This window comes from Pseudorasbora parva, chromosome 9 (genome assembly GCF_024679245.1).
Source record: "Pseudorasbora parva isolate DD20220531a chromosome 9, ASM2467924v1, whole genome shotgun sequence".
NCBI classification, from domain to species: Eukaryota; Metazoa; Chordata; class Actinopteri; order Cypriniformes; family Gobionidae; genus Pseudorasbora; species Pseudorasbora parva.
This window is the reverse complement of record NC_090180.1, coordinates 11996819-12015981: the sequence shown is the minus strand read 5'-3', so window position 1 is coordinate 12015981 and position 19163 is coordinate 11996819. Positions and strand designations below refer to the sequence as shown.

The 19163-nt window shown below is 38.5% G+C and overlaps 1 protein-coding gene across 1 annotated transcript in view; it reads right to left on the bottom strand.

The window, feature by feature from the left end:
- Window positions 1-3876: 3876 nt before the first annotated feature.
- The window catches only part of plppr5a (phospholipid phosphatase related 5a), a 44991-nt gene continuing 29704 nt past the window's right edge, over window positions 3877-19163 (bottom strand). The window contains exons 5-6 of the mRNA XM_067453947.1: window positions 11858-11992; window positions 3877-5984 (exon numbers count right to left, since the gene is read on the bottom strand). Of these exons, the coding sequence (XP_067310048.1) occupies window positions 5955-5984; window positions 11858-11992 (165 nt within the window). The 3' untranslated portion in view covers window positions 3877-5954. The remainder of the gene's footprint in view (window positions 5985-11857; window positions 11993-19163) is intronic.

Below are 19163 nucleotides of genomic sequence, written 5' to 3'. Positions count from 1 at the left end.
CAAACATTAACAAAATATGAAGTGCCATCCTTGTTCTGGATATGAAGTTAGAGCATGAAGCGTTACTGACATATCCTTCAGAAACAACTTTTTTGCTCACTCAGGGGTGTGTCTATGTTAAAAGGGCAGATCATCAACAGTCACGGGCAGGGTTTCTCTACTCTTACGTAGGAGTAGGGGGAAACATGAAACACGATATGATAGATTGATCATGATTGATGGGGATTATAAAAAAGTATAGGGGGGAATTTTACCATTTACCGTGTTCAAACACCTTCTAAAAGTGACTTTTCATAATATGTCCCCTTTAAAGCACTACTAAATAAAATCAAATAGATCAAGATATATTAGGCTACCATGGACACATGCAAACATGTAAACATGCTGTGATGTGTAATGATACTGAAATATGTTTCTATTCTCAGCATTTCATACACGTTGTCCTCTGTTCTTTTATCTGGGCAATGACTCATGCCCTTGTCATGGCCTTCCTCTGAATTAAATTCATTTTATGAGAAGCCTGAATGAAATCTTCAGAAATGAAATCAAGATTCCCGCTGGGTAGAGTTCTTGAAATGTCATTTGAAACGCATCCAATGCATTTTTAATTTACATTTTGTCCATGGGAGACTTGCACTGTAAATGGGGCATGTGGGGGCAGAGGGGAGGCAGTGGGCATATGCACTGGGACTCACCCACCACACATGAGCTTCATTAACAGAGAAGATGAAAGCAGGACGTCCGGGAGGACCCCTGAACTCCAGCATACTTGGACCAGCATCTCTGTGACTGATACATGACCAGAGACTGATATAACCAGAAAAACACAGTACGCATGTTCCTACATCTCTATTCATATGTGATGTGAATGTTTGGATGATGGATACAAGATAGTAGTTGTAAAACTTATGTTAACAATGTAAGATATTGAGCTATGTAAAAAACGCCCCATCCCTAAAATAGTTACATAAGACCAGCTTGACTGAAACGGATGATAACTAGCCTTCGCCAACACATCTGAAGGTATGAAAGAAACTTAAGTGTAACTGAACTTTTTTTTTTTGCTTCAGCATGCTAATCAGTCAGACTAGCAGGACGATGTACAATAACTGATTACTGAAACAGTATTGTTTTGTTGGCAATGTAAAACTAACACTGACGTTATTCACAGAACATTTTATTTGGATAAAGTAGGGACGAAAAGATGATGGAAATTTCCGTTTCATTGCCGATTTTAAACCTCATTAAAATGCAGACAGAGCAGAGTTCAATTTATTTCCATGAAGAACGACTTGTTGCCTCTAAATGCAAATGCAAATGAAAAAAAAAAAATCCCTTCTTGCTGATCTACTACAATGTGACATAACCATCTGATTCAAGGTTACCTTTTGAGTTCGGATCACTCAACATTGCGTCAGAGCTGATGCTATGGGGGCATCCCCTGCGTCCTCGAATATACTGAAGCCTTATGAAATTTTGTGGGCGAGAGTTCACTGGCTAATGGCGTTCATGCAATAGGGGCGGGCTCCCGCATTATATAAGGCGCTGCTGGGTGCCATTACCTCAGAATCTTTCTTCTTCATCTACAAGAAGCTCTCTACAGGTTGAGATATGCACACCAGGGGACGGTACCTGGATTGCCGCTCCCCTGCAGCGTTCTGGTGAGTATGACCCCATTAAGTATGCCTATCAAGGATGCTGGTGAAGAGCTCGTGCCACCTAAGCATCAGCTTCCCTTTTACCCAGCCCTCCAGGAAATACAGCTAACTTCTCATGCTCCTCCCTCTGTGTTGAGCTGCAAGCCAAGCTACAGCTAAGAGACTACAGCTAAGGGTTCTCCCGCATGGCCCTGCTTTCTAAACCTGCACCCCACCACTTCAGAGGGGCAAGCTGCCGTGTATAAACCACAAATTGCTTCAGCTTCAGTTACCTACAAGCAGTATAAGCATTATCAGAACACTCCCTCGGCCTGCTCACGTTGAATAAGATTCCTCTCGCAGGCTGGCCGATTTTAGTGCATCTGAAGAATGTCTGCTTTTATATTCAGAACATCACGTGTTTCTGAGGTTGCTTCATAGCAATCAGAGACTGTTCTGTTTCTCAGCTCCTTCTTAGAGAGTTGAGCTGGGCTTTATTGTCTCACAGGGGCCCTCCTTACTTTCCAGCGCTGAGTTCGAACAAATGTTTCTGCCTTTAAAGGGTAACTAAACCCTAAAACAACTTTTTTTTTAGTTAATAATCTGCAAGACTGGGGCTTTATTAGTGTTGTTCACTGATTCAAGTAAATGTTTTGACATTCGGACATCATGTTTTATTATATGGTGTAAAAAAAGTCTGAGTGATGCCCTCTTAAGGTTGAACGGTGGCTATTGCAGTTGAATTTTACTATTGGACATTGTTTGCCATCATGATGTTTTTGGCTCTGGCTCACTATCCACGCTGCTGGCATGAGCTCAACACGCCCTAAGAAAGGAGCATTTGAGAAAATAAGAACTTAATACATGAGAATTTGTCTGGCTATCACCAGACCAACTCAATTTAAGATTGAACATTGGTCTGCAGAGTCTGCTCTGTTTTTTCTACTGCACAAGAGGCGTGATCAATGAGCATTATTCAAATGACTCTGTATACAATTGGATAGTCCTTCAACCAATCAGAACACAAGAGGCGTGATCAACAGGCAACGACCCATCGCTTTTCTATCTGTTATCGTGTTAAACCCGCCAATAGGTGGATAAGCCAGTCTGTGATTGGTTCCCGCAAAAGTGTAACAGAAGCAGTAGAGATGAATGTACGAGTTTCCAGACTGAGTTGATCAGGCTGGGTCTACCCGGTCTACATGAGAATAGCTTAACTCCAGTTTGAACTCTCATGTTACATGAAGTAGAAACATTATGATTGAAACTCACTTGACACTTACTAACATTCTAATGAAGAAAATAGTTGTCAGTACAGACCAGGCTTTTCTTGCGATATTTTTGCCGCCCGTCATGTGTACAGATACTTTTCATACAGGCTTTCAAACCTTGACAAGCAAGTGGTTGCCGTTGTAATGAACAACAATACCATAACATGCTGATAGCGAGAATATCACCTCTCTTATGTCTGCTAGTAGATGGTGGGATTTCATGAGATCCCCATAGCGTCAACTCTGATGCAATGTCGAGTGAACCGAGCTTGAAAGGGAATGTCTCTGGTTACCTAACGTAACCTTGGTTCCCTGAGAGGAAAAAATGAGACATTGCGTAAGCTGCTGTGTTACATGGGACACCCTACGGTCTTGTAGACACGTGGCAGGCCATTTTAAGTCTGCAAGATGCATGTGCACATGAAGTGTGTAATTTGGGACAGGGCAGTGTGCATGGATCCACACTTTGATAATCTACCTAAAATAGTAGACATCCTTGGAATTTTGGTGTAGTCTTTTCAACATACTATGCTTGGACACACTTATATACTAAACCTTGTAAACCAGAAACTTGTTATTGGGAGATACAAGAGTCTGTGGCTCTGCCTTTGGAGAAAGTGTAACAGCTAACTTGGATAACGTGTTCCTTGATAACCAATCACATTAAAGCCTTGACAACAGTTGCATAACAGTCAAGTTTGTGGATACCATAGAAATGAAAGAAAAGTGTCATAAACTGAATCAAACCTGTCACACAATTGCCCGTGTCTTCTCTTATAAAACAGTTATTTTTTTAAACATATATTTTTTTTTATATCCCACCCACTAACAGGTGCTGTGATGAAGAGATAATCTGTGTTATTCACTTAAACTGTGATAATGTTAGGCCTAATCGGTGTATATTGACAAATGACTTATTTTTATTTGAGGTATATCATCCAGCCCAGACAAAGTTAACAAACACACAGTTATTTTTACATAACAGTAAATTCTACATTTAAAATAAGAAAATGCATCTTCAAAATCTTATTATGGACATCTTTTTGTTTTCACAGAACGTGAGATCATACATAAAAGATAAAGAGTGACAGTGAGTCTGAGGGTAAATATTTTATTACTGTTTGGCACCTCGGGCTCAGGGAAGATATGCTTTGCTTTCCAGCTCAGTCTCAGAGGTCACTTGATTGACCATCAACACAGGCTGTTTAAATATACTGTCCAACATATACAATATGGTTATAAAAACATGTCAAGCTTTTTCACAGTCAAAATTCCATCCACAATTTTTGGGTTTTGGTCATCAAATCCTATTGCAACTTAAATATGAAGAAAGGTATGTATACTATTTAAAAGTTTGTTTAAAAAAATCTCAGGAAAAAATGAGTCGTCATCCCATTCCTTTCAAACATATATGCACATCACATACTGTACCGACCCTGTTTGGGGGGAGGAATCACACAACCATCATTAGAAATAGCCCTGAATTAAAGTCATTGTGCAGTTAATGCAGTACCTCTATCTGATTATCTGATTTCAATTTATATAGCACTTTCACAATCACAAAGCAGCTTGGCAAAGCATTACTTACAAACTCCTCAGTGAGCTAGCCAAAAAGTCTCCAAGTAGTTATATTCATAAGCTTTCCATGATGAAAGCATCAACTGTTGACACTAACAGTGGACATAAAAGGGTTCGGGATGTTCAGTAGTACTACTTGAGTGAGATTTGAAAATCAAACCTCATCACTGGCCAGTGAGAGATCAAACAAATCCTCAGTATAGTGTATAAAATCACTCTGCAGAATGTTAATTCAACCAAACACAACCTTTGATGCTACAAGGTCTGTGTTACAATTTAAACACATACAACTGTGAAATCGCAAATGTGTCTAAATGCAAACATCTTTATATGAACACTGTGATACACTGTTTTCCATACAATGAAGGTACACCCTCTCTATATTTCCATCTCAATCTCTATTGGACAGGTACAGGTATTATTCCAGCTCAGTGTTTGCCACGAAAAAAAGGCCTGCTCTAAGCCACTAGACACTGCATTTTTACAGAGACATCAAGGGCAAACTCACAAATGCTCACACTGGCCACATAAAAGCACACAAACCAACCCTTCATACACAACCTAGCAGCCTCTTTAGGCAAAAACTTGAGCATCTAATCTTTTGTGAGGCTTGTAATCAATTGCCAGACACAATTAAAGCCATCAGCTCTGCCCAAGGTGCTCTCTGTCATTATGAAACCAAAATCAATCATGATTTCGGTTTATCACCTCATGCCCACATCCACCCACTTTAAAAACCCAGTGAGATTTTTTTAGGTCCATTGAGACCATGTATACGCTAATATAGTCCTATACATTTCTGGAAAAACTCATCCTGTACTGCAATGAGTTTGGACCAATCAGAAGCTTTTCTCTCCCCCAATACCATGTGCACTAGCAAGTAGAAAATCATGGTTTATGACTGCAACATAACTAAAGACTATTGAATATTTAAACATGCTTCAAAAAGCAGAGGATAACATCTGATGCAACAGTGAAATAGTTTGCTGTTCTAAAAGAAAAAGCACTCTGTAAATGTGTGATGTGATATATTTTGGCAAGCAGAAAGATTTAAAAAAAAAATACTAAAATCATAGAAAATCTTAGAAGAACCATATTTCTATGAGGATAACAACAATATTCCTTGTCAGTCAGAAACCCCTTCAAAAATTCTATTATGGGCCCACAGTTGTTAATGGAACATCAGAATTTGTTAAACACATTTCACTGGACATCATGTTGCAAATCCCACATTCACTCCATACACTCCGTACCACACAAATGCTAACAGTGATATGTTTGTATAAAAATATGGATGCGAACCTACCGTACCTATTTTCAAAAAGAGTTACAAGGAGGACAATTTTTTCACACACTTGAAAACAGAAGTCTAAATGTAGCACATATCGACATTGTACTCAAAGTAAGAAGTCGCACCGGAGCAGCAACATTATCCACAGCATTCTTCTGGCTAGTGGGCTTTTCATTGTCATGTGATCTCAGCATAGGTGATGGGATTCTGAAAATCAAACAAAAAATACAGTTTATCTGGGTCAATTACATCACAGTCTATGTTGTCTAGATTTAATAAATAATTCAAAAACATTCAAATGCAATTCATACGTTTTAAAAACACCTCTTCTGTCCACGGCATTTTTTTAATGTCTGAATTCAAATGTTTTTGTTGAGCATGATGCCTGAAATGTCAGGTTGATACAACTGTGCTTATAACATAAGACATAAAAAAGCCTCATAAAAAGATCAAATACATACAAAAGAAAACCTTATTATTTAAACCTGGTTATTAAAAACATAACGATACTTATTAAAGCATCACAGCTTATTAACTTAAGAAACAGAAAAGAATACAGAAAACATAAATGATATCATCCCTTATGACTGTATGTCAGTATTCACTTAAAGGACAACTCCGGTGAGAAATGAACCTAGGGGTGCCGTGTAGATCGTTCTCTGGGATGCTTTTTCATGAAAATCAAATGTAAAGAGTTTTATCTCTAAAAACAGATTAACTTATAATGCTTATCTATGGGGCACAGGGTAAGTGAAATTAAATCGCTAGTTAATACCACTAACAAGGCTCAAAATAGCCTCACACTAACACGATAGCATAGTGAGGGTCCCTACATGCAAAACCGAAGCACTGAGAACTTTGTAAGTGTACAAACAGTTTAATAAGAAGACACTTCATAAAGACAGTACATTACGCATTTACAGATAGGAGCCATCTTGGAAAACAGTCTCGACAAGTCAATCCACGAACGCTGTGCTAAGTGATGAACTGTGACTTGGAATCTCATATGGTCCGTTGTTTCCAGAAGAAAGCACTGAACGCAACAGAGAAAATAAATAAATAAAAATAAAAATGTCCATGTAATTAGATTTCACAAACTTAATTCCTATTGACCAGCTCACTTAGAACAGCGTTCGTCACTCGACTAGTCGAGACTGTTTTCCAAGATGGCGCCTGACCGTAAACGCGTAATGACCTGTGTTTATAAAGGTTCTTCTTATTAAACTGTTTGTACACTTAAAAAGTTCTCAGTGCTTCGGTTTTGCATGTAGGGACCCTCATTATGCTACTGTGTTAGTGTGAGGCTATTTTGAGCCTGGTTAGTGGTATTAACTAGCCATTTAATTTCACTTACCCTGTGCCCCATAGACAAGCATTATAAGCTAATCTGTTTTTAGAGATAAAACTCTTTACATTCGATTTTCATGAAAACGCATCCCAGAGAACGATCTACTCTGTAACCATCTGTTAATTACTTCTAGGTTCATTTCTCACCAGAGTTGTCCTTTAAAATATTCTCTGATAATTTATACTTTTTATGACAAGATAAGGTTTGTTTATGTTGTAAAATGGGCATCCCTCAAAAAATGTATTAATAATTCACGATATCTGAAAAAAATATTTCATTTTAAAAAACACCGTCAGGACTTCAGGCTGATCAGCCATGTTCTGTCTTTTCTGTTTGCGCTTTGGGGTTGCCATGTGCTTCTTTGTTTTTTTCTGTCTTTGCCCCACCTCCTTGTTTCCTTTTCATTAGTCTATTTGCCTCATCAGAATCAGAATCAGAATCAGAAAGAGCTTTATTGCCAAGTGTGCTTTCACACACAAGGAATTTTTTTTGGTGCTGAAGCTTCCAGTGCACATAAACAATACAATACAACACGGTAATAAAAAAATTCTAAGAATAAAAATATGAAGAAAAATATGAACAGTATAAGGTTACGGTTACGTTTAGTCAGAAGACATAGATTATGAGCATTTACAGTATTTGGGTGGAGAGAATAAATATAAATAATAAATAATATAAGTAATATAAGTAATCACCTGAGTTTAGGAGATATTGCACTAAAAAGTGGGAATAATTGCACTTACAGGCACTGGGGGGGGGGTTAACTGTTCAAGAGGGAAATGGCCTGTGGGAAGAAACTGTTCCTATGCCTAGATGTTCTAGTGGCCGGTGATCGGAGTCGCCGTCCTGACGGTAACAGTTCAAACAAGAGGTGTCCGGGGTGAGTGGAGTCTGTGATGATTTTACCCGCTCTCTTCCTCACTCTGGAAGAGTACAGGTCCTGGAGGGTTGGCAGTTTGGCACCAATAATCCTCTCTGCAGTCCGGATGGTACGTTGCAGTCTCCTGATGTGTGATTTGGTAGCTGAACCAAACCAGACAGTGATGGAGGTGCATATAACCGACTCAATGACAGCTGAGTAGAACTGAATCAGCAGGTCCTGACCTCATCCATCTCTTATTGCCCTCTTAGTTTGCTGCCCTTTTTTTTCCCCCTCTATGTGCCAGATAGTTGTTTGCCTCTGCGCTCACAACATCCAGTTAATGTTTTTTGTCAGCTGTCCAGTCTTATTTTTGGGGTTCTAGGATTCTCTCCCTTCCTTTTTTTTAATTTCCCGCTGCCTGATGTGGTTTGCCTAGAACACGGAGGTCTTCTTCTCCTGACTGTTTGCCAGGACTGTTGGATCGCTCCCTTTCTCCTGCCCCGGGCTGCCAAGCCAGCACACCTGCCTGAAATCTCCAGTGGTCAACTTTTGTTTTACAAGGTGTAAAGATATTATGTATTACTAAGGCTACGTTCACATTGTCAGTCTTTGGGATGTGAGTCTCGAAATGTCCCGTTCACACAGCAAATTAAAGTAGCATCTCGAATAATGTCTGTATAAACACGCAACCGGAAGTCAAGCCAGTATTCTGTTGCCAGTAACCATAGTGACAGCAAGCAAAATCATGTCGAAGATGGCAATGTCCAAAAAACTGAAAAATCATATCAATTTTGACAGGACAAGAGTTCAATTGAGTTGCGAGCTTATCCATTAAATCTTCATTAACCAATAGAAGCTTCAATGTAAACACACTAGCCTGACGAGTGCTTTGCAGCCTATCGCGCATGACACGGCATTTGAGTCGCGAACAGAACACAAAAAAAACCTGAGCCGTTCCAGTGGGGAACAGTGACTGGATCGAGAAACTTCAGATGGCACACAGCGCATATCTCTGTCGCTGTAAGTTACCGAAACTGAAACTACACACGAAACCCCCTGCACTGTACGATGTGACAGAAAACAAGTTGTCTAGCGTGGTTCCGTTCACACGGTGCAGGTTTTCTAAGAATGCGGTTGTATTTCTGAAAAGTTTGGTTATAGAATCTTATTTACTCCCGTAAATAACCGTACTGTCTGACCGTAACCGTATTAAGGACTCAAATACAGATTCTACTGCTGTGTGAGCATGACCTAATACATTATGTGGTAAACATGTCAATATGGTATTTTTACTTGGCTACACTATGTTTTTTGATGCCTTAAATTTAAACTTTTCTTGAAAATAGTATTTAAAAAAATCTAAACCATATGAAACAAACATAACCAGCAACAAATGTTTCACATTTGAAACTAAATATTTTAATATTTTTGGTAATTGAGACTTGGAGCATTAAAGGGTTAGTTCACTCAAAAATGAAATTTATGTCATTAATGACTCACCCTAATGTCGTTCCACACCCGTAAGACCTCCGTTCATCTTCAGAACACAGTTCAGGATATTTTATATTTAGTCCGAGAGTGTATGCAAGTGTATCCACACTATACTGTCCATGACCAGAAAGGGAATAAAAACATCATCAAAGTAGTCCATATGTGACATCAGTTAGTTCATTAGAATCTCTTGAAGCATCGGAAATACATTTTGGTCCAAAAATAAAAAAAATCTACAACTTTATTCAGCATTGTCTTCTCTTCCGCGTTTGTTTTCAAACCTCAAATAAAGATTCAAACGGTCATGAATCAGCGTATCATGATTTGGATCGCGTGTCAAACTGCTGAAATCACATGACATTGGGGATCTGAATCATTAATCAATCCACTGATTCATGACTGTTTGAATCTTTATTTGAGGTTTGAAAACAAACGCAGAAGAGGAGACAATGCTGAATAAAGTCGTAGTTTTTGTTATTTTTGGGCCAAAATGTATTTTCGATGCTTCAAGAGATTCTAATGAACTAACTGATGTCACATATGGACTACTTTGATGATGTTTTTATTCCTTTTCTGGACATGGACAGTATAGTGTGGATACACTTGGATACGCTGTCGGACTAAATATAAAATATCTTAAACTGTATTCTGAAGATGAACGGAGGTCTTACGGGTGTGGAACAACATTAGGGTGAGTCATTAATGACATAAATTTCATTTTTGGGTGAACTAACCCTTTAACAGCTGCTTTTCACAGTTGCTTTTCTATCTCATTGCAAAATTAAACTACTGGTGCAGACTTTTCTAAGCCTGTGGGAATAAGTAATAACAACCTTAAAGATTAATGATGTATCCTTGAAATAACCAAATGTGATGTGAGTGCTAGCCATGCATTGCAGGTGCATATGTCTTGGGCTTCTACTTAATCTTGATGAACTGCCTCACGGAGCCCCTGGGCTCACCCTTATATGAATCCGAAATGAATCCTGGGAAGTCATATTGAACTATTAATCAAAGATGGGCGGGACTTCTGTTGATTGTGATGAATAATGGATTTCAAAGGCAATGTATGTGCTACCGAACTGTGGGTTCATGAACTCATGGGGGCCGGCTATCTGTTGAATATTGTATGGCAGTCCTGCTGAACAATGCTGTTGAATACTGAAATAATCAGCAGCAGTGTATATCTGATTTGTGGACAACTGATCTGTGATTTTATAATTAGCTCTCTGAGGTGGAAAACATTTTAAATTTAAAAGACTGGTTTGTGCAACCTGGAAAATCAACAGCAGAAAGGTGTGCATATCTAATTCATTGTTTCGGTTCAAAAGCAAGATGTATAAATGATATATTCAGCTGCATGTGCCTATTTTTTCTGAGACTGGAAGATAAAGCCACTGACTAACTCTGATCTCTTGTGACACAGAAACAAGAAATTCTGGCCTGCAGCAAAGGAGCTGAATGAACATACTGAAAAGAAATAATGGGATTTACTAGGGAGGAACATTTAACATTCAGAACAAAATATTCAGTGTCCAAAGGCTGCTCAATGTGATGGCTGTCACCAGAAGTATTTTATTATTCTTGAAGGAACTGAAGAGGACGTAGTCCTCAAAGAAGAAGCTAAAATGAAAGTTCTGTTTATCAAACAGCTGTATTCCTTGTGATTTCATCTATGATCTTTGTGATATCCCCATTACTAAATATTGTGTATAACACCGTTTAAGGTTTTATATTCATGACCAAACAGTTAAAAATATTATGCTGAAAACTGCCGCAGGGAAACTCATAAGATGACCCACATAAGGCTGACATCTTGTTTTGAAAATCTTTAAAGTGTGGATGAATGACCTTTGTAAGAAGCTCATCTACATTAGAGTAAAGGACATTTCACACCAAGTGAAACTATAACAATATAACTATAACGATAGCTATACAGATTTAAAAAAAAAAAAAAAAAAAAAAAAAACGCACTAATGGCCACATACTACAATAAAGCATTTCATTAATGACTGAATTTGATTAATTCTTCTAGTGCACATGAAGGCGTAGAGGGATAGTTCACTTTGAAATTAAATGTTAATATGTTTTAGCTTACCTCAGGGGCATCCGAGATGTAGGAGTATTTGTTTCCCCAGTAGTTTCAATTTTGATCATTTTAGGTCAAACCGTTCTTGTCTGTGCCTCACATAATGCAGGTCTAGGTGGTGACCATAGACCTGCATTATGTGAGGCACAGACAAGAACGGTTTGACCTAAAATGATCAAAATTGAAACTACTGGGGAAACAAATACTCCTACATCTCGGATGCCCATGAGGTAAGCTAAAACATATCAAAATGTAATTTCAAAGTGAACTATCCCTTTAAGGTTGAATACCTGGGACGCTATGTATTTCTCCATGGTGTTCTCCATCCTGGGCTGAGTTATCATGGGACCACTGGACACACTCTCCTCTGGCGGTATCTCATCCAGTAAGGGCTTCCCTTTGAATTTTTTCACCACACACAAAACCTAATGCAAGAGCACCCATAAGGAAAAGCAAAAGGAAAGAGAGAAAAGAGGGAAGTTTTGCATCTCTGAAAGGCTTTTTGTAACACACATACACATGCATGGCTTTTCTCAGGCTGTAAATTATGATTTATGTAAGTCTCGAAAGGGCAAAGATGCTCGCATGACTTGTTGCCCGAAGTAAAAAGGCTCTGTGCTCTTTCGGGAGGGAGGAAACATGCGAGTCCATGTCCTGGAGGAAATTCATCCATTATCAGGCCAAAATGAGTCTTTCAATGAGACACTACAGGCAATGCTCTGCTAGACTGCAGCATAAGGCAAGGAATGGTTTCAGCTGAGGACATCTCAGGCCGTTCTCATTCCCGGAACCCTGCGTCGAACTAAACGAATGGAGGCATTAATTTTCTGTGCTGTTTGCCCTGCCCTTACCATTTTCTAAACTGTAGAGCAGGGCTGAAATATAAAAATGACCCTGGGCCTGTCTGAGAGGATGGAGGAGAGTTTTGTGTTGTCATTGTCTTTTGGATGTTGACCATGTATATGTGTTCTTATGCTTTATAAATGACACCTTTAAGTCATTTTTTGGGGGGGATGTACTGAACATTGTTGTCCAATTGTACTGTTACTAATGACATTATAGTAGAAGTTTCAGCACTGTTTCACCATTTTTTTTGTAAAGAAAACAAACTTAAATACTCAATTACACAACAATTCTTACTGCAAGTTACATTGATACACCATTAGATGGTGACAAGTCTTCACAAGTGAGTTAATAAGTCATTCACTAAAGTGATTCATTCAAAAAACAAAACAAGTGAACTGCCTGCATCTCAAAATTCCAAGGACGGATTACGCATAGCCTCGGTAGACCCTGTAGGTAGGAGGAGGGCCCTGTCAGCACAACACACCCCCACCGCGAACGCTTTACACCCTATGAACTATCAAATGAGGCCATAGGAGAGGATTTGTACATGGCAGTAGAGCAACATAACATGATAATGACATGCTGAATGAAGTACGTCCAGATAACATTAAATCTACTCACATTCATATTACATACCACATACTTTTTTTAGCGGTTGCACAAAATTGTTCAAAATAATTACCTACTCAAGAGAGTATACAATTGCAGATGAAGTCACTGTATTGAAGAGCAAGTCATCGAATCATTCACTCCGTTTAATTCAAAGTCAGATTTAGTGAGGAAGTAACCCTTAAATGCATACCTTGGGACGTTAGTGTCACATGCCTGTCCTGTCTTGTGTGCACATGTGGGTTTTGTCATGTCTAGCATGTGCTCCTGTCATTGTCTGATCCCTCCCCCTTCTTATCTGATTAGTGTTGATTTCTCCCACCTGTTCCCTCTTGATTTCTTCCCCTTATAAGCTCCTTGTGTTTGTCAGTCTGTGTGGGATCCTTGTGTTTCATGTATACGTCTTCCGTTCCCCCAGTGACTTCTGTTGGTATGTTTTGAGTTTTAGTTTATGTTCTTTTATGTGTTTTGCCCCCTTGTGGGTGTTTGTTTTGTATTTATGTTTTATTTTGTTAATAAATTATCACTTCTTTTGCAAATGAGTCCTTGCACCATTTTCCCTTGTCTGTGACGTGACAGTTAGCGACCCGCAACGTCATTCACTACCCTCCTCCTCATTCAATTTTTAAAGTTAGACATCAACATTCTTAGTATTCCTCAATCAATCCATTTTAAACAATATAATAAGAAAAAAATGATAAAATTATAATTGAGTGCCTGTTTCCACTAGTTTTTCCTCAAAATTGTATAGGGCCGCTAAAGATCCGAGGTGTGTAAGATTGTGTATACTTTTTTGCACAATAATAAATTCATCTATAATTCACCTTTATTCCACAAGGTGGCAATGTCTGATATGCAATGATGAAGTGACGTTTCACTTACAGTTACCACAGACAGAAAACGAAACAATAATAATTATAATCTGCAAAACTTGAAATGGCTTAGTGATTTACTGCAGAGAGCAAGTACTGAACACTATTAAATATTAGTGTCAATGTCACATGATGGATGTGGTCAAGAAGCTGTCAGTGATTAAAATATTGTTTTTGAAGACGTTGAAAATGAGTTTGGAGAATATGCGTGAGATCGCGAATATGAGCCAGATGCTGAATGTACTGGTAAACGAGCTCTGACGAGGACAGATGATGATGGTATAAAACATCTGCTCAAACTGAACCCTTCCAAGCTCCAAAAGGTAACGAAATATGTTTTATTTTTTTACTTTTGTAATTGTTACTCTAATATCAGGAGTTTTATTTATATATATATATATATATATATATATATATATATATATATATATATATATATATATATATATATATATATACAGTCTTGTTCAAAATAATAGCAGTACAATGTGACTAACCAGAATAATCAAGGTTTTTAGTATATTTTTTATTGCTACGTGGCAAACAAGTTACCAGTAGGTTCAGTAGATTGTCAGAAAACAAATGAGACCCAGCATTCATGATATGCACGCTCTTAAGGCTGTGCAATTGGGACATTAGTTGAAAGGGGTGTGTTCAAAAAAATAGCAGTGTCTACCTTTGACTGTACAAAATCAAAACTATTTTGTACAAACATTTTTTTTTCTGGGATTTAGCAATCCTGTGAATCACTAAACTAATATTTAGTTGTATGACCACAGTTTTTTAAAACTGCTTGACATCTGTGTGGCATGGAGTCAACCAACTTGTGGCACCTCTCAGCTGTTATTCCACTCCGTGATTCTTTAACAACATTCCACAATTCATTCACATTTCTTGGTTTTGCTTCAGAAACAGCATTTTTGATATCACCCCACAAGTTCTCAATTGGATTAAGGTCTGGAGATTGGGCTGGCCACTCCATAACATTAATTTTGTTGGTTTGGAACCAAGACTTGGTTCCCGTTTACTAGTGTGTTTTGGGTCATTGTCTTGTTGAAACAACCGTTTCAAGGGCATGTCCTCTTCAGCATAGGGCAACATGACCTCTTCAAGTATTTTAACATATGCAAACTGATCCATGATCCCTGGTATGCGATAAATAGGCCCAACACCATAGTAGGAGAAACATGCCCATATCATGATGCTTGCACCTCCATGCTTCACTGTCTTCACTGTGTACTGTGGCTTGAATTCAGAGTTTGGGGGTCGTCTCACAAACTGCCTGTGGCCCTTGGACCCAAAAAGAACAATTTTACTCTCATCAGTCCACAAAATGTTCCTCCATTTCTCTTTAGGCCAGTTGATGTGTTCTTTGGCAAATTGTAACCTCTTCTGCACATGCCTTTTTTTTAACAGAGGGACTTTGCGGGGGATTCTTGAAAATAGATTAGCTTCACACAGACGTCTTCGAACTGTCACAGTACTTACAGGTAACTCCAGACTGTCTTTGATCATCCTGGAGGTGATCATTGGCTGAGCCTTTGCCATTCTGGTTATTCTTCTATCCATTTTGATGGTTGTCTTCCGTTTTCTTCCACGTCTCTCTGGTTTTGCTCTCCATTTTAAGGCATTGGAGATCATTTTAGCTGAACAGCCTATCATTTTTTGCACCTCTTTATAGGTTTTCCCCTCTCTAATCAACTTTTTAATCAAAGTACGCTGTTCTTCTGAACAATGTCTTGAACGACCCATTTTCCTCAGCTTTCAAATGCATGTTCAACAAGTGTTGGCTTCATCCTTAAATAGGGGCCACCTGATTCACACCTGTTTCTTCACAAAATTGATGACCTCAGTGATTGAATGCCACACTGCTATTTTTTTGAACACACCCCTTTCAACTAATTCAACTAATTGCCCAACTGCACAGCCTTAAGAGCGTGCATATCATGAATGCTGGGTCTCATTTGTTTTCTGAGAATCTACTGAACCTACTGGTAACTTGTTTGCCACGTAGCAATAAAAAAATATACGAAAAACCTTGATTATTCTGGTTAGTCACATTGTACTGCTATTATTTTGAACAAGACTGTATATATATATATAAAGTATATATATATGGAGATCTATCCATTTTAGATATAGATCCAGGTCGCTAACGACCCAAATATGCCCAAGAATGTTTGGCGAAACAGTAATACATTTAAGAGTTAAACAAGTGACTGACTTTACGGGTCAGTCATTGAATAATTTTCTCACTCGATTCATTCAAAAAACAACCAAAACAAGTTACTATGTTTTTGTGTGAATCAAATTAGAGTCATTCACTCTAATTTGAACACTGATTTATTTAGGAATCAAACGCCACTATGTGTATTGTTTGGAGACGTTCTGCTTTGGCTTACTCCTCTTAAAGGCCAACTGAAGTGCCTTGAAACGCACCGCGTTATTCAATATGCTGACGTAATTTCCCCTGAAACGGCTTTAGCTGTTAGCAGCTCCTCCCCTTTTTTGAAACAGCCAATAGCGTTTTGTTAATATACACTTTGACTAGAACGCAAGATCGGACCTTCTCTGTTTGGTAAAGCCAGTTTCCTCTTACAGTTTACCATCATAATCTCCTCCATATCGCTTTGAAATGCAGCATTCTGTGCAGAATTCAAATGGGTCGATATTATTGTTGTCTGCGCGGACTCGTGCATATGATCCACGCTGCGCTCTCATGTCTGTAGTCTAAATTTAGACCAGAGCCGTTGAGGTGTGTTAGCTGCTGCGGTGTGTGAAACTAACGTGAAAACAGACTTTATTCGCTTCAAATGAAAGCATATTTACACTGAATCGTTTCCTATCACATATATAGTGTGCTATGTGCCTTTCACCATGTAGAAATAAGTAAATGTGTTAACAACTGACCGATTTCAGCCGCAGCTTCAGCAGTGTAGGGGGCGGGCTTTAGATTCTAGAGCGCATTTTGATTGGACAGAAGATTTGACGAGAAAGTGAAGTCTGCGATGATGTCACCAAAATCTGAGATTCGTTTTAACGGAAGTGGGAGACTGTAAATTTTGAATGCTATATCTCCTAAATGCAAATTTTGTCATAGTTTTGGAACATACCAGCTTATTCATAACTTTAAAGCTACACTGTGTGATATTTCCCCCATCTAGTGGTGTAAAGGTATATGACCATCCAGTGAATAATAGTTTCTGTTCCTCTCAATTTCGATTTCGTTTCAACTCCTACGGTGGCCGATTTAGTCATGGCTTCCAGTTCAACCTTTTCGGTGAGTGTTGCTTCAAATGATGAGGTTACTTTTGAAAACTATTATAATTTGCAGTTATTTAATTTGCCAAATGATCTATGATCAAATTAATCTATGTAAAATGAATAATAGTTTTACGTTTTCGTTATTTTTTACCATTTCATTGCTAACATCAGCTATCAGGTTCCCAGACGAATGCAAGCTAATCTTAGTAAAGGAACTTTTATCAGTGCTATCGTTATTCTGTATATTGTACGACATCACTAGCGTAAGGCAAACAAATTATAATGCAATTAAAATATTAATCTCATGTTATCCGCCATAGAACACGGATTTATGTTATAAGGTAAACAATACTTTTTCATCATTGACGCAAGGAAAACTATCCTAGACGTCGTTCTAGTTTTATGCACAGAACACCATGATATAATTAGCCAAGCAACAATAAAACTTCCAATATACACAAATAGGCTGAATTAATATTACCTGTCGAGAAGAAAGCAGGAAACGTCGGCGTTCTTTTTAAAATCATTGCTCCTCATGAGCTCTTTATCTTGGAAAGGCCACTCCAATATTTACTTTTGTCTTGTTGATTTGCCCGTTGCGTTGCCGTCTTAATTCTCTTTTCCGCTTCCTTGGCGACTCTGATACATATCCCGCAATGTTACTAGGTCCCTGACCCGGGTCGAATTCGGTAATCAATTCCGGGACGTGGTTGCTTTCACACAGAAGACGACCCGGCAATGTTCCGGGAATATTGCGGGTCCGACGTGCAGTTAGAAAGGGGCTTAAGAGTGATCCTCCATCATCATATAGCAGCCATAAGCAATCCCCCTCTTCACATTCGACACGGTGCCATCGAGTGTAAAAACGCGAAAAGCGAAGCTTGAATTTATGGGTATGTCCCTCTTTGGCAAATGTACTTTCAATATGGAGGAGCAACATGGCGACCGCCATCCGAACCCCTAACACGTATTTTCAATTGTTTATTATAAAATTACGAGAATACATTATTACTTGAAAGAAGTAAATATACATTAATGAGCACATATATTTTTGAAAGAACTAAGTGATTTTAGCTAAGAATAAACTAAAAAAGTTACACAGTGTAGCTTTAAGGCTAACACAGTCATACTAAAAGCTACAAAATTTAAATTTTGATTTTAGTGGACCTTTAATATTCGAAATAGAAGCCCTCTTGCATGCATGACACTGCTTACATTTCTTTTCCTGACACAAATAAAAGGTCAAGTAAAATCTGAACTCTCTTGTCCTGACAATGTTAGTGGGGGGACGGAGGATGGGGACGGTGGGGGGGGGGGGGGGCACTCATTACTGAGCCCTTAGCTGAACTCCATTTGCAAAACAAACTGCTAAGAAATCAGAAGGAAACATTAGCAAGGAGACATTAGCAAGAATTACTTCAATGCCTTTACTTAAGCACAAACCATTTGTGTCCCCACTAGTGCCTGCTTTCTGATGACGTGACGTTTAAGAGATTTGATCTGACCATGAGTTTGATGTCTGTATTCACCTTCCTCCCTGCACCCCCTCCCCCAACCCACCCTTAACAGCAGAAATAGGTCAGCGCATATCTCATACAGTATGACTAAAGCACCACAAAAAATAAAACATTCACGCTTCCACAAACTCACTTACAATGATGTTATGCCTAATGCGAGGCAAGCACGCATGAGTTCATGTGTGACCTTCCTCTAAAGCTCACAATGCGTTTCTCATCTTCTGTGCACTCTTCAAACAACAGTGTGTCCAGCACAGTAAAAACTGGTGAAGCCACACATGTGCCCTATCCTGTGGCCTGACCTAATTATCAAGCCATATGTCATTTCTTCTTGAGTGTAACATTACTTTATGAATTACCATATTTTCAAATAAATAATGCACATATAAGATTATATTTTAAAAATAGTTTTTATGTATTTCTCGCTTTTACTGAGAAATACAACTGCTTTTTTTTCTGTTAGTATATAGGAATATGCAGTTTGTGTA